General features: G+C 50.1%; 1 protein-coding gene across 1 annotated transcript in view; it reads right to left on the reverse strand.

The window, feature by feature from the left end:
- IL2RA (interleukin 2 receptor subunit alpha) overlaps nucleotides 1-16595 on the reverse strand; it is a 43540-nt gene extending 26945 nt beyond the window's left edge. The window contains exon 1 of the mRNA XM_018056950.1: nucleotides 16305-16595. Within this exon, the coding sequence (XP_017912439.1) occupies nucleotides 16305-16398 (94 nt within the window). The 5' untranslated portion in view covers nucleotides 16399-16595. The remainder of the gene's footprint in view (nucleotides 1-16304) is intronic.

Below are 16936 nucleotides of genomic sequence, written 5' to 3' on the forward strand. Positions count from 1 at the left end.
ACCCCGGCTGGGCCTCTCAGACCAAAGAGTCAGAGTTTCCACAACTTAAGAATGAGAACGTCTTCTGCCTTAATCAACACTTGTTACCAAGAAAAACGGGGGGCTGGGTGGGAAAAGAGTACTTTTCTCTTTATGTTAGAAAGGAAGGAAGGAGACAGAAGCAGCAGTATTCCTGTCCCTAAGTCAAAGCCGTCGCGTTTGAGGGGTCTCAAATGCTCCTGCGAATGAAATGTTGAGGGGGGTGGTTTTGTCCCTGGGAGGCTTAGCTGATAACGAACTTCTGTATGTGAAAGAGTTAACCACACATTTACCGCAGAATGTCAACCCGATGAAAATTAAAACATTGTCAGATAAGAAAAACAAGAGGTGTAGAAATATACCCATGTTCTTTCTCTGAAATCGAAAATCAGTTTTCCTTCAAACCTTTGAAAGCTGTTTCTTGGGACGAAATAATGGTTTTAGCAGAAATGTGCTATGCTGGTGAATCCTACCCACCATCTTCCCCAAGGGGAGGCTTCAGAGAATTTAGACCACGGAGTCACGGAGATTTTCAACTCCGTAGCCAGTTTCCACTCTTTTAAAGAATGCCAGGCACATAGGTGCAATGCTGGGTAGAAACTCAAGACCCAGGGGGAAAGATAGGAAAGAAGAAAAAAGTCAAAGGAGAACATGGAGGCATCCAAAAGGAAGAGGCACTCGTCAGAACCGACACCCCATTCAGGCGGTGTGCAGGGGCTGGCCGCGCCAGCGTGGGCCCCGAGTGGGTCAGGTGCCCCAAATCCATGTGTCCTGGGAAGATGAGGGTCAGGTTTGCCAGTAGCCACCCCCACCTCCCTGGGTGCCTCCCATACCCCTCACTCTGGGCACGCTTCTCCCTGCCTGCTCTCAAGAATACACTCCATTTCAAACAAGTGTTTGGATTCACATTCATATGAAGAAACCTTCCTGCCGGGTGAAATGGTGTCAGGAGGTGGGGCATCAGGTGACTTGAGGCCGTGAGGTTGGACCCTCCTAGGTGGATCTGGGTCCCCTAGGAGAGTCACGAGAAATCCTCAGGGGGGGAACCATAGCCCTCGCCCAAACCCCATCGCGCCACCCCCCACCCCTGTCTCAGATCTCAGCCCCCAGCAATAAAGTGAGGGGTAAAATAAAGTGTGTTGTTCTAAGGCCTCCAGGCCGTGGTATTCTGCTAGGACAGCCTGCTCAGACGAAGACGTCATTGTGTGTCTTGGATGGCGACCAGCCTTTCCGTGGAGAACGTCAGTCCCACTACGGAAACGGAGGCACAGACCAGCTGGAGGGAAGGTACTGATTTAGGTTCTGAGGTTCTGGGTGCTTTGGAGGCAGCCCTGACTGCTTGTCTACTGTGACTAGCCTAAGACCGGTTCAGTGTAGACCAACAGCAGCCGGAACGTGTTCCCCAAATCCACACATCAGTAGGTGAGGCCCCACAGAGAAGGGGAGGGTAAGGCTGTGTCAGAGTGAACTGATGATGGGGGTGGCCACACAGTCGGGAGGAGGGTGTTTAAGATTGTCGCGTAGACGAGGCCCGGCGTAGACGAGGCCCGGGGCCCTCTCCAGTACTCCAGGAACTGGCCTCAGAAACTCAGCTTCAACTGAAAGGCTTTTGATGAGTTTTCTCTGTGGACTCAGTCTGGACTGTCCCCCACTAGGCCAGCACTGAAGGAAACAGACTCCAAGATCCCCAGAAAGTGAAGTGAATGTGTGATTCTCTATGACGCTATGGCCTGTAGCCCACAAAATTCCTCGGTCCATGGAATTTTCCAGGCAAGAATACTGGCATGGGTTGCCCATTCCCTTCTCCAGGGGGTCTTCCCATCCCAGGGATCGAACCTGCATCTCCTGCATTGGGAGGCAGGTTCTTTACTGTCTGAGCCAAGTTCCACAGAGCACTTTTTAAAGTATCAGCTCTAGGGACTTCTGGTCCAGTGGCTAAGACTCCAAACTGCCAGGGCAGGGGGTCCAGATTCAATCCCTGGGCAGGGAACTGGACCCCACAGGTCACAACTAAGAGTTTGTATGCTACAACTAAGAGTTTGTATGCTGCAACTAAGGCCCAGTATAGCAAAATAAATAAATACAAATATTTTTAAATTCCTGCCTTCCCTAAACTCGCATAGGCAGCACCTGCAAATCATGGTCTCTGATCAAAGCCATAGGCGAGTACTGTTCCTTTCAAGGGACACCCAACTTAGGAGGTTTGACCACAGGTGATGAATTTGTAAGGGGTTTTCATGTTGGGCTTCCTCTTATTGAATTTAAATCCAAGGTGGCAGCATTTTCTAAGGACATGGGCACTAAGACCTGCTTACCATGATTCAAGGGGAATTGTTTTGTGCTGAAAAGAACAGATGGGAGCCGTCAAGGATGTAGTCATTGCAGCGTGAACGGCATAGAGTTCCTCCCGCCGCGTGAGCAATGCCTTCAGTCCTGCTGGTGAACGGACGGGACGCAGTAGGGGAGAAGGCTGGCTGGCGGGGAGCCTGACCGGCTCGATCAGCACAGGGTGGAAGGGATGGGGTTTCACCCTGCTCTGGGGTGTTTATTAACCACAGAATGTCAGAACTGAAAGGGACTTAGAGAGCCTCTCTGTCATCTCCTCCGATGCACCGAGAAAGTGCCCACTCCATCCAAGACGCGGCAGTCACTGCATGCTGGCCACTGATCCAGGCACACAACTGGCTTCCCCGGTCCCCCCAGTAGTAGGCTGTTATGAACATTCATGACAATTAATACTACGACTACTTTATAGTCCATTGCTATGAGCAAGACATTGAATATACAATAAACTGACGCATACAGAATGCTACAGTGTTATTCTTATCTGTAAATAAGAAGCATTTCAGTGTGATTAATGACTGGATGGCCATCCCTGCTGCCCCGTGTTATGCACGATGCAGCGAGCCGGCAGCGTCAGTGCCCTGCCCAGCGTCACACAGCCAGTTCCACGAGGTCAGGATCCGCAGCCTCTCGGGGGGAGGCGCCCATGACTGCGTGCGCCCGCCTTTCCTCCCATGTCTCAGCTACTTCCTGTCCCTGTGGCCACGGTAGCCTCTGACCTCCTTCCGCCCCGTCCCCAGTGTGTCCTGTGAGGCAGGAAGGCCGTCTCGGGCACCTCGGGCTGGGGTTCGGGGGGCTGGAGCTTGGAGAGTGGAGAGTGGGTACTAATATGCAGAGATGGTTCAGACTGGACTCCCCAGGGACTGGGCCTTTGTAAGGAGTGTGGGGCCAGCGAGGCGAAAGGAGCCGGGATTCTGGGCACGTTCCCTGGGCAGCTGGAGGTGGTGGCGGTGGCAGCATCTTTCATTAAAACTGGAGATAATGGAGGACGAGCAGGCCGGCGGGGTGGGGGGCGGGGCGCCCAGCGCTGGCTGTACTGAACTTGAGAAGCCTGTGGAGAGGTGCTCTGGCTCTCGGCCGTGCAGATTGCAGGCCCAGCAAGCCATGCTGACTGAGCACCTACTGTATCCTGATTACCTTAGGCAGGCTGCCTCGTCCCACTACGGCTGAGGCCCCTGGAGGCTTGAAGGACCGGCCCACTCCTGGCTCACCCCCAGGTCACTCAGCACCCTCAGGGGCTACACCCCTTCCCCCGTGTCACCTGCCATCAGTCATACACACAGAAAACAGGGCTGATGCCCTCAAGCCCAGATGGCCCCCATCCCTCCAGCTGCTCTGTGGCGCCGGCTCCTCCCCAGGTACAGCCCATGCCCCTGCACTTGGCCCGGCTCCCCGGCCAGCTCACAACTCCACCCCACGGGTGCTCCCCAGCCTGCAGGACCGTGCTGTGTCCTCTGTCATTAACTCGCTCGAGACTTTGCCTCCCCCTTCCTGCCTGACCTGCAGGACCCTTCCCTGTCACTTTGCGCTGGGAAGCCTCCTTGCCCCTTTTCTCTGGGGCTGGGCATGACTCTGCCTTCCCTGATCACCTGCACTCGCCACACCTGTCCATCAGCTGTCCCCACCCTGCTAGTGCTGGCAGAGGATGGTACCCAGTGATGGTTTTACAGGAAAACAGGATTACGCAAGTTCAAGCCAGGTTCTGAATCCAAGCCCTGTGAAATCCCAAGTTCCTGAGCCCTTTCTACTCTCCCCAGATGCTTCCCAGTTGGGAATAATTCCAAGTAGGCAGATGAGATGCGGTAGATTATAAAAGGGGAGGTGTCCCTCGGTGCCAGGCTTTGAAATTGTAGGTGAGGAAGCTATGTTTGCACAACAGGAGCCCTGCCTGCTGGAGTGGGTGGAGCTGCGGGGGGTCCAATGTGCAGAGGACATTCAGATAGACCAGGTCAGAAGAAACAGGAGATGCCAGGCAGAGGACACATGCCCCACAGGTGGTGGGGGAACAACATGAGGTCTTTGATCAGGGAAGAGGCATTGTGAAAGTTGCTTTCAAGAGAATTAACTTGGGAGTGGATCAAAGAGTGACTTAAAATAAGAGACAGAAAACTTGCCTAGGAAGCCCAGGGGAATTGATGAGACCGGTTAACTGCCTTCTTCCTCTGTACAAGGATGGAGCAGATAGCCTGGCTCCGTCACTTTCTGGGGTGTGTGAATGAAAGCCTAACAACTTCAGTTTCCTCGTCTGTAAAATGGCAATGATCCCAGTGGTACCTGACTCCCAGGGTTGTTGTGAGACTTCGGTAAGATCACAGGTGTAGAAGGCACAGCCGGGTGCCTGGCTGGCCCACAGCTCCTCTCCCAGGAGGAACGGCAGGAGCAGGAGGGTGGGAGTCCCTCCGCAGGAGCCCACTGCAAACTCAGGCTGGAGGAGCGAGACAGGAAACCCTGGGAGAGGGAAAGTGAAACTTGATGGCCTGGTGAGTGAAAGGCGTTGAAAGTCAAAAGTGAAATAAAGGGCCTGTTAGCACATCTGAGCTGAAAACGCTCACCCTTTGCGGTGCCCCGCACTCTCCTGGGTGTCAGCAGGATGTCAGCGGAAACTGCCCTCGTATTGTTGAAAGGTGTTGGGGTTTGTAACTTTTTTGGTAGTTGTTTGTTTTGCTTTCCACTTGAAATAAGGAGTTTTCTCTTCACAAAGATCCTTTTATTCTAAATCAGACGCTGAGCAGAGGTGTCACTACCGCAGGGGCCGGAAACAGATACCACACTCAGCTGGGTCTGCAGGCGCTACTGGTTTCACCCACTGGGGAAGCCGCCAGCCTGCCACAGCCAGGACTGGCGCCCGCAGCACAGCCTCCCCGAAACTCCCGGGAAACTCACAGGGCCCCGGGCAGGAAGAGGCTGACGTCAGCCCAGGCCGCGGGGATTTCAAGCAAAACTTGTAAAAACGGCTCCTCTGCCCTTTAACTATGTCACAGTCTTTCTCTGAGGAGATAGACCGATTCACTCTAAGGCCCTCATTTCATGAAACTATGTATATATAGTTATACACATATATATGTACACATTGTATACATATGTACTAAGATCATGGCATCCGGTCCCATCACTTCATGGGAAATACATGGGGAAACAGTGTCAGGCTTTATTTTGGGGGGCTCCAAAATCACTGCAGATGGTGATTGCAGCATGAAATTAAAAGACGCTTACTCCTTGGAAGGAAAGTTATGACCAACCTAGATAGGATATTAGAAAGCAGAGACATTACTTTGCTAACAAAGGTCCATCTAATCAAGGCTATGGTTTTTCTAGTGGTCATGTATGGATGTGAGAGTTAGACTGTGAAGAAAGCTGACCGCCGAAGAATTGATGCTTTTTAACTGTGGTGCTGGAGAAGACTCTTGAGAGTCCCTTGGACTGCAAGGAGATCCAACCAGTCCATCCTAACGGAGACCAGTCCTGGGTGTTCATTGGAAGGATTGATGCTGAGGCTGAAACTCCAGTACTTTGGCCACCTCATGAGAACTGACTCATTGGAAAAGACCCTGATGCTGGGAGGGATTGGGGGCAGGAGGAGAAGGGGATGACAGAGGATGAGATGGCTGGATGGCATCACCAACTCTATGCACATGAGTTTGGGTGAACTCCAGGAGTTTGGGTGAACTTAGGGAGGCCTGGCGTGCTGCGATTCATGGGGTCGCAAAGAGTCAGACAGGACTGAGTGACTGAACTTAACTGAAATACACACATTGTATACATGTGTATAGTTAGACACACATATGTATACATGTATACAGCATGCACACACATGTACCTGTATATATCATGTGTGTATGTATATACACATAGTGTATATATGCATATTTGTGTATATGTATGTATACACACGGGCTTTCCCAGTGGCTCAGTGAAAAAGGCTCTGCCTGCCAATGCAGGAGATATGGACTTAATCCCTGGGTCAGGAAGATCCCCTGGAGAAGAAAATAGCAACCCACTCCAGGACTCTTGCCTGGAGAATTCTATAGACAGAGGAGCCTGGGGGGCTACAGTCCATGGGGTTGCAGAGTTGGTCACAACTTAGCGACTAAACAAACATAGATAGAGAGAGACACATATATGTACAGAAACACACACATACACGTATGTATCCATAGTACATATATGTATGTGTATACATGTATACACTATACATAGCATGTGTATACAACCTGTATATATCAGATTGGCCAAAAATTTCATTCAGGTTTTTCTGAAAGATGTTACAGAAAAACACAAACTTTTTTACGAACCCAATATGTATACGTGTGTGTCTATGTGTGTGTATGTGTATATATATATATACACATATATAGTTTAAAAAAACACTCTTCCTTTTAAATACCTAGCATAACCAGACTGACTGGGTTCCCTTCATCCCTTTCTTGGAGAGGCAGGTCCTTCCTGGGTGTTTGAAACTGGAAAGTGGCTCACACCCTGGTGAGGAGGTGCCGTCTGTCAGGCTCTGCATGTTAACGGTGTGTCTACAACACCCGTGGGCTGTGGGAGCCATCTGTTTCTCCTTTAAGGAAAGGAACTGCTCCCACCAAAACTGTTCCTATTTTCTTGCTCAGGGAGTTTCTCGAGCAAAGGAAAGCTTCCACACATTTTCTCACTATGCTGTTCTAAACTCAAAATCCACAGTGTTTGATTTCAGTAGCTTTAGTCATTAGTAATGACAGAGCAATGCTTTCAGCCCTTGGTTCTGTCCCAGGTATTAGGACAGTGAGGCAGTTCTTGAGTGACAATGTCAAGGACTTGCATAGGAACAAATGCCTGTCTGTGTGGCCATCCACTCTTTCTTTGTATTTGCATTCTGAGTCTCAGCTCAGTTGGCACTGTCTGTGTGATATATTTTTTCTCCTGCTGGATGGAGGGTTCCTGGAGATGCAGGGCTGGGCTGCACCCATCTCCCGACCCTGTATCTGATACATAGTATTTGCTTAATAAATGTTTGCCAAGTAAATGGATGAACAAAGGAATGGCCGTCCCCAGCCGCCCTCCTGCGTCCCCCCTCCACCTGCCACACCTGTCCCGCGTGTCCGGCTCAGTGGCAGTGTTTTCACTCCAGAGAACTTCACAGCAGAGAGAACTTCCTCCATCATGCCTCGGACGCACACCTACCCTTGCCTTTGTTTTCTTATTGCTAAGGCTACAGAAGCAGGGAGGCTTCTGAAGGAGGTATCTATTTTGGGCCCAAACAGAAGAGTGGGTGATTCTGTGGGCAGAGATTCCTGAACACGGTGATGTTGACTCATGCCTGAAGGTGCTCAGAATTTCCTTGCTTCGTGGGTGGCTGGGGCAGACGTGGCTTGACTCGAGTGCTTTCTTTGAAGCCCAGTCAAATGCAGGAAAGACAGCCCGAGCTACTGTTTGGCAGGTAGGAGGAGGGGCGAGCAGGATTTAGAGAATTTAAACTTCAGGGATTTTATGGGACTGAAAAGCCAGCCCCTCAAGCAGACAGCAGGGAGCTACTGGGTGTCTGGGGTTGGATGTGGTCGGAACAGGCTTTTCATTTATTGACAACCACAGGGGCAGTGGGGCCTACTCAGAGCAGACTTTCAAAAGGAGAAACTAAACTTCTTTATTAACAGCAGTTTACGAGAATCATCAACAATGCAGGCCCTGCATGGAGCCAGCCTTGCTCCCATCCGGCACCCCAGCACTCCCGGTTGTATTCCATGCGATAAGCGATTCACCTCCATGAGCCTCAGTTTACTGGGTACGAGAAGGGGGTGAGAACAAAGTGGACCTGATTTTGAGGATTAACAGAGGCAACACAATGTTTTCACGTAGTGCCTGTGAGAGAGCTGTAAGTATGAGCTCCTCTCGTTATCACTTGTGTTTCCGATGTTTCTTGGGGACGTTCCTGGGGATCAGGGGTTAGAACTTGGTGCTTCTACTGCCCGGACCCAGGTTCAGTCCCTGTTTGGGGAACTAAGATTACACAAGCCTTTGTAGTGCAGCACCCTCCAAAAGTGTTTCCTGGCACAAGGCTGAAGTCAAAATAAACCTCAAAGGGAAAAGTGGGTGCTGGGATCAGGGTTTGTGCGGGGCCTGTCCCAACCAGCCAGCCTTTCTGCAGTTCACAGCTCTGCCCACCTTCCTCCTCTCCCTCTCTCCCAAGGGCCTCCTGGAGCCCAGTGGGCTTTCCATGCTCTTTAGAGTGAAGGGACCCATCACCTCCTTAGCATGCATTTTGTGTTCTTTAAAAACCTGCTTCTCTTTCTTCTTTTCAGAAAGAAGCATTTCACTCTTCCTAGTCTCCTGATCCACCCGGCCCTTTCGCTGTGTCCGGAGTGGTGGGTGGGGAAGAGGGCAGCCGGAGGCCTGACTCCACTGGCCTGCGCCAGCCACCCCGCTCATTCTCAGTGGCCTTCTGGTCACCCCACCTAGGGGCAGCCACACCTTGGTGCCTTAAAGTTTCTGCTGCCTGAAATCCTCCTGGGTCCCTGGCCCTGGGCTGAGTTGTTGCAGGCACCATGGCTGATGGAAAGCTGTGTGGACAGGATGGGTTAGGGGCAGAAGGTCACATGGGCAGTCAGGATGGAAGCCCTGGCGCTCGACAGAGGTCGGGGCAAAATTTGAATGTGGGGAAATAAGACCCCGGACTTCTTGACTGTTACCCAGAGGTGTCATGAGGTCCTAGTGATGCTGACTTGGTGGCCCATTGTGGGAGTGCAGACTCCAGACCCAATGACGTGTGTTACTAGAGGATCAAAGCGAGAGGGCAAGAACCCAGATGCCTCTTGTCAGAACAGAAGTACTAGTTTTTATAGGATCACTAGGCATTTGAGCTTCATTTTTGTTCAGCAAGCGACCAATATGGAGTAGGAAATATTTGAAACGTGGGGCATTTGTTTCTTTGCCCTCATGAACGCCTCAATTTTCAGTTTGTTGCTCAAGGATCATGACTCACATACACAACGTTAGCCACCTCATTGGGAAACACCACCCCTCAGCCAGCTCCTGAGGTTTTCAAGTGCAAGCTCAGAGCCACCTTCTCCAAGAAGGCTTTCTGAATGGCCCGGGAAGCACCTCTGGATGCCACGGTGTCATCCACTCTGACACCTACCACCCGCTATGTTCAATCTTGTGTCTTTCCCAGACTGGTTTTCCCATTTTTGTTGGAAGTTCTTGTGGGGTGGACAGATCACACGCTTCTTCTCTCCCATGACAGCTTTGCTACTCAAAATGGGGTTCAGGCACCAGGCACTTATTTGCACCAGAACCTCCTCCCTCACCCCAGATATCCTGAATCAGAATCTGTCTCACAACAAGGCCCCTGCCTCACCTGTATTACAGGTGATCTGTAGTACATTGAACTTTGGGAAGTACTATGCTAGGGCATCTATTCCCAGTGACTAGGAATAAAACAATCGACTCGGAACAACCATGGAATCACTATTCTGTGGATTTCAATCCTAACTGCATCTTGAATCATTTGAGAAGCTTAAAAATAATGCTGGCCTATGTTCAGTTCTAATCCCCAGAGAGTCTGACCTAACTGGTCTTGGGTGGACTTGGACATCATTTGTGAAAGTTTCCCAGATGCACATTTAATGTGTAATTCATGCCAGAAAGCACTGCTCTAAATACATTTCCCAGTTAGACTTGTGTTTTCTCACTGATGGAAGCAAATCCCAGAGTAAGCTCCAAACAAGTCAAAAGCTGGAAAATTCCTGAGTAATCTTAGAGTGGAAAATACCTAAAAGACCCAGAGATGATTCTAGTATTGTTTTCCCCTAAATGGGTGACTTATTTGAAAGCCTGGGGAAAGGGGGGATTCAGTGATGGCTATTGAGTCATTGTCAAATACTGCTGTCTCCCTTGGCAAGTCTTCAAGGTGGGAGTTGCTCAGCAGATGTCTTATCTCCAGTCTTAGGCCAGGAGCAGTTTGAGAGCAAAGACCTTTTTCTTCTCAGTAATCCTGATGCATGGATAGATTGCTGGATGGATGGATGGATGGATGGATGGATGGATGGATGGATGATGGATAGATAGATGGAAGAAAGGAAGGATGAATGAAAGGAGAGATGGATGGATGAATGGATGGAAGAAGGAAGGAGGGAGGGATGGATGGGTGGGTGGAAGAAGGAAGGATGGGCGGATGGATGGAAAGTGGATGGATGGAAAGTAGGTGGATGGATGTCACTGAGAGTTGATGTGAAGACATATGGGGAATATTGTGCTGGAATAGGAGAGGCCAGGATTCTAGTCCTAGATCTCCACTTCTCTTGCTTCCCTGGTGTCTTTGGTTTTTCCTTGGCAACCTTTGCTTCCAATCTTGTCCAGGCACCCAAGCCTTTTAGGTTACTTTAGCCAAGCCAGCTACATCTCCCTTACTAGTGAGGGTAACATCCTGTGTCTCATTCTCTGTGCTCGGAGTATGGCTGTTCAGATATTAAAGAACCTGATGGGAGGTCTTACCTGGAGACCCTGGTTGACAGGGAGGTTATTACCCCAAATATTACTCTCAAAATTTTGTGCATAAGAAAGTTTTCTAAGGAAACAAGTAGCAGCACTCCCCAGATTTGCTCAAGGACTCACTACTCAAGAAAGATGGAGCTAGATAGAGTGTGTCTATCACATTGCTCTTCCTGTTGGGAGTTTCAGGACGTGTACAGAAGTAACAAATGAGGGCCATCTTTACATGGTAAGGCCATCTCTGGGCTGTTTCCCACCACCACCTCCTCCCCAGCCCCCGCCCTTGATAATACCTGGGGCAGCAGCTGACTCCACCTAAGCAGAACTTCCTGAAGAACTTACTAGAAAAGGTAGCAAAAGAGGCGGATGAGGATGCTCATTAGTGGCCTCCAATCTCTCCTCCCCTGATACATGCCTGGATGAAGAGCAACAGACAGCAGGGTCGCAGGAAGTTTAGGGAACCCCGCAGCTATAGCTTCAGGGGCTTCTCTGGCGGCTCAGATGGTGAAAGAATCTACCTGCAATGCAAGAGATGTGGGTTTGATCCCTGAGTCAGGAAGATCCCTTGGAGGAGGGCATGGCAACCCACTGCAGTGTTTTTGCCCGGAGAATCCCACGGACAGAGGACCCTGGTGGACTGCAGTCCACAGGGTCACACAGAGTCGGATACAACTGAGCAGCTAGCAATACTGTGACTTCAGAGGGCCCCGCTGGGCTGCGGTGATGCACACTGTTAGCCTGGAGACAGGAATCCTAGGTCCTGAGTCGAAAGGGCTCAGAGGCCATCCCTTGAGCCCCCCTGCCCAGCTCTTCATACCACTTGTGACCAATGTTCTTCTAGGCTCTGCTCAGATACTTCCGGAGAAAGGGCGCCCAGGACTGTCTGGGGAGGAAAGGGTGGAGGGGCCCTTTCCTCTGACTGTTGAGCTCCAGGGCGCTCACCAGAGAAAATCCACGGCCCAGGTCTTACCTCTTCAGTGCCAACCTCCCCCATCCAGCCTCAACCCCCTTCCTGCTCAAGTCTCCTTCCTTCTCGGTTTCTCGCTGCCACCCAAAGACTGGGGCAGGGAGCAGACGAGGAACGAAAGTCGAGAATCGCTCGTAAGGCCGAGGACCCACGGGTACGCGCTTGGGTGCTCTGACGTGCGAAAAGTACGAATATCATCCCATATGCATATGTTCATTCTCTCAGAGGGGAAGTTAAAAAACAGGAATTGGAGGGGCTTCCCTGGTGGCCCAGTAGCTATGACTGCATGCTCCCCGTGCCGGGGGCCCAGGTTCCCTCCCAGGTCAGGACTAAGCTCCCACGTGCCGCAGGTAACCATCTCACATGCTGCAGCTGAGACTTCACAGCCACAGCCAAAGACGCCACGGAACTCAGCACGGATCAAAGGGCCCACGTGCCACGACTAAGCCCTGTGCAGCCAAACGCGCGAACGAAAATCAGTATTAAGAGAAACAGAGGCTGGAGGGGAGCAGAGAAGAGCCAAAATTCTGCCTGACTGCCTTCCTGGTCAGCACGCGTGCCCCTCTGCGGCTCCCCCGAAGTGATTAGGAAGCCTCAATTTAACCGCTTTCAAGGATGCAAGGGCTTATAGCTTTTTGAAGCAATTGACTGAATGAAGATCCTCTTTCCTCTCCTCCCAGGGAATGGCCTGGGATGAAGAGAAGAGAAAAAAGTTCCCGCTCACGTAAGCCCTCCCTTACGAGAAGCAAGGACATTGACTGAGGGCAAAAAGGCCCCAAGAGCAAACAGCAGAAGCCTCCCCAGCAGGGAGCGGTATTATAGCCGTCACCCTCCCTGAAGCCGTGGTCCCGGCCTGAGCACAGGGTGGAACCTCCCAGAGGCTGGAAATAACCCAGATGACACGTCAGCCTTGGCACTTGGGCCTCCGAAGTCCTCTCAACCTGGACCCTGCTGTATATGTCTTCGGTTTGGAAACTTTTTCATCTGAAAGTACCCCAGCTTGCAAAGGCTTTTTGACAGAGCTTATTTTATTTCCTGTTCAGAATTCTTGACATACAGCAAGAGAACCAGAAGGCAGTCTCAGGATCAGCCCCATCAACCTTTTCATTTTACAGAGAAACTGAGGCCCACGGAGACCCAGCAGTTTGCCCCCAAATCACGCCCTTCACCCCTCCGCAAAATTCAGCTTCCTCCTAACATTTCTCTGCCCTGGCCTCGGGGGACATGGCCCCACTTCCCAAAGGAACTCTCTGCTGCTCATGAGGCGGTGAGGGGGGCAGGGAGTGAGGAAGGGCTGGGGGGAGGGCTAGCCCTACTTGAGGGTGACTGTCGCTCTGATGAGAACGATCTCAGCAAGAGAGAGGCACAGGCGCCTCCAGACCACCCAAGGCTTTGCTCAAAGAAGCTTCTCTTTGCACATCAGCCATTCTTTACAGCAGCTGACTGTCAGCGAAGCCAGCTCTTCCTGGTGCCTCAATGCTCTCAGATCTCAACAGGAGCAGAGGTACAGGTGGTAAGCAGCACTGCCTATTTAAGAAATGCTGTTTTTAAAGAAAGCAGCAGCTGTTTTATGAGGTACTCCCTCAGTTTACCAAATACACACACACACACACACACACACACACACACACACACACACACAGAGAGTTATGATCTATCCATCTATCTGTATACGCTACCTTCTCCAAGGCATATCTTAAAGATAAGCAAGGAACATGTCGTAATAACACTTTGGGATCTAGAGAAACTGCATGATTGAATGTGAAGGGTTAAGCGTTTGTGTTTTAATGACAAATGTGAAGATGGAAATTCCAGTGTGGGCAGTCATCTTTACAAGAAGGGATAATTAGACGAAAATAGCATCTTCATGGGTTTCCACACTGTGTGTGTGTGTTTTTGAGACTAGGGCATGCAGATTTGATCACAGAATTCCTAGAATGAAAGAAAGATGATGAAGGCACAGATAAACTCTCAGAATTTCCACAGTGCTGAGAAAGGCACCATCAATAACGTGCCTGTTGGCAACATCAGGAGAAGTCTCTTTTCAACCACATCCCAAGACCCAGTAATACAGAGACTAAAAACACCCACGTTGACCAATACACTCCCTGTCAGCAGCCCTCACAGTTTTAAATGGTGGCTTTGGAAATTTTCAGAATGAAAATCAGCCTTATGAATCAGCTAGAAATTGCATCTGTTGACAGTCTGATAGATTTTGTTAGTGACCTCTCCCTTCCTAGGAATAAGATTTGTTTATTTTAAGACTGGGCTCCTCTGAGAGGAAAAAGTCTGAGAGGAGAGTATTTCTGACCCTGGAGAGGTTCCTAAGCCATGCGTGGATCCCAGAAATTGAGCCCTTGTCATTCTCTTTGGCTGCTGAGTCCTACTGGTCTCTGGAAGAGGCCGTTGCATGCCCTGTCTGCCCACCTTTCTCTGTGGAGTCACCTCCATAGAGCTTGGGCCCTGTCCCACAGTGAACAGAAAGAGCACTCAGCTGAAAGAACCGGGTTTGAGTCCCGGCCACGTCACTGGCTCTGTGGCCTCTGAGTCTTGGGGTCTTCTTCACCTCGTGGGTTGGTGACATCCACTCTGCAAAAGGACTATGAAGGTGGAAGGAAGACATGTGTCTGGCCTATACAAGGTGCTTTGTGCTCAGTCGCTCCGCTGTGTCCAATTCTTTGGGACCCCATGGCCTGTAGCCCGCCAGGCTCCTCTGTCCATGGGGATTCTCCAGGCAAGAATACTGGAGTGGGTTGCCATTTTCTCCTCTGCGGATCTTTCCAACCTGGGGATCGAATGCATGTCTCTTGTGTCTCCTGCATTGGCTGATAGCTTCCTTACCACTGCTCCACCTGGGAAGCCCCATAAGGTACCCTATAAATGGTAAATTTTACTTTCTCATTGTCTTTGATTGACTCTCAAATGAAATTTAAAATCCTCAACTTGGGGCCATCCAGTCTGAATCCCCAGTAGCCCCATATCTCCACCCGAGGCTGAGGGCTTTCCCTGGCGCTCTGCCGCGCCTCTGCGCCCGTGGTCTCTCTCTCTGGAATCCCCATGGAGGGAAATTCACTGACCCCTTGGGGCTCTTTGTGCTGCCGCTTTTGTGAAGCCTTCCCAGACGGCACCCCCTCCCATAGATCTTATCCCACCCCACCCACACTGGTGTCATAACTCTCTTCTCCTCACCAGGTTATATCCCTTTTAAGGTGAGGCTACGTTTTGTTCACGTTTGTATTTCCTGTACTGTTGAAAAGGGGAACAAGAGGCATTGGATAGATTTTTGAAGATGTGAGTGTATGGCAGAGCACTGCGATCAGACCATTCACATTCTCAGATAAGTCACCAACACCCGTCAGTAACACGCGCTTACTCGAAATGTGCTCCCTAGAGATGAGGCCCAGTCAACTGTAAAGACTTTTCTGTTCCCTTGGCCTGCCTCTCACTTTGCAAAGACTCGGCGGAGGCAGAAGTCACATTATAAGTCTTCCTAAAATCATGTCCACTTTTCACTTTAAAGTAATGAAGATTCTACCCCTGGGTCAGTTCATAGCCCAGTGACTGGTCACTTCCCCTCAAAAGGCCAAAAAGACCCCTTAGGCATCATTGTATTTCACTTCTTAGCACATCTTCCTGTGGCCACTTGGCATTGTTATATGTCTAGAAATGAAGGATATTAAATTGTAGATGCTGATATGTTTTCCTGCATAAGCAAGGGAGGACATTTTTAGAAAATTCACATGCCATTAGGAAGGAGGTTTGAGGCTGAAATTGGTGGTTTCTTATTTCTTAAAAAAAAAAAAAAAAAAAGAAACTGACAATATCTTTCAGAAAGGGTGAATGAAATGCAAAACTTTCATATATATACACATACACACACATATATATACATGCATAGTAGCAGCAGCAGACACATAAGATAAGAATTAATGTTCTGAAAATGATATGCTTATATTTTTTAAAAAACTTCTATAAAGTTGCACATACCAGGAGCTTCCTAGGTATCATTTCCTTAGGCAGTAAATAACAAAGTACGCATCCTTGAAGCTTAACTTTTCTGAGATCCTAAATGATCCCAGTGCTTCATATACGAGTTACTGACATCTGAGACACATTCACCTGGTGTTAGAGAGATTTCTATCAGATTTCTAGTATTATCCTTATGGCCAGTGGATGCAGTGGAAAACTAAATTCACTGGAAAATAAAATCTCTTGAGGAATCTGCTCATTAGTATCCGGTTAACAGTCAAATATCACACCGCTATGTTCTTCCCAGAATCAACTGTCAAAGACCTTGAGTGGCAAGAACTCCCCATTCCGAGTTCTCTTTATAAGGCGGTGATGATTGAAGCAAAGAATGGGGCCCCGGTGGGCCATGGACACAGGGGCAGAACCCAGGGTCCCGTCCCCTCCCCGTACTTTCTACTTAGATGCCCGTCGTATTGTGTGATTGGGAAGGGTCTACATCCTTAGCCTTCCCAGGACTCCAGAGGCACCAGCGACCCCTTACCTGTCACGCAGCCAGGTACCACGATGAATACGAAGAACCTCCACATCAGCAAGCTTGGCTCCATCCTCCTGGCCCCTGGGACCACTGCCGACATCGGGGCCGGGAAGAGAGAGTGTCGCTCTGCAGAGCGCCGGGTTTCCTTTCAGCCTCTTGCTGGCATCGCACCGGGAGACTGGGGAATGAAGGGTGAGTCCGCTCAGGTTGCCATCCTTGCCGGTCCGTCAGCCTCTAGGGCAGTCAGTGCTTGCTCTGTATAAGTATTAGCCTGGGTTCCTCAGCCAGGAAATTGTGCGTACCACTCTCTTCTCTAGTCTCAAATATAGGAAGTGGTTTTAACCAGGTTTTTTTAATTTCTTTCTCAAGTTCAGTTGCTGGGAGGTGTGGGCTGGGGTTGGTGAGAAGGATTGGGCTTCTTTTATGAATCCGTTCTTCGGCTTACCCCTGAAAAGGAGAGGGAGATTCCCACTGCCGTTAAAGCAGGGTGAGCAAGTGCTTCTTGGCAGTGGTCTCAACTAGAGTTTCATAAGCTGATGTCACTGTGAAACTGAGGTCCTAGACTCACAGCTCCCTGGGGAGTCGGCAGGTGCCACTCGAGATGGAGAGGCGCAAGGTCATGCCAAGCAATCTTGGCC

The sequence above is a fragment of the Capra hircus genome, chromosome 13 (genome assembly GCF_001704415.2).
Source record: "Capra hircus breed San Clemente chromosome 13, ASM170441v1, whole genome shotgun sequence".
NCBI lineage: Eukaryota > Metazoa > Chordata > Mammalia > Artiodactyla > Bovidae > Capra > Capra hircus.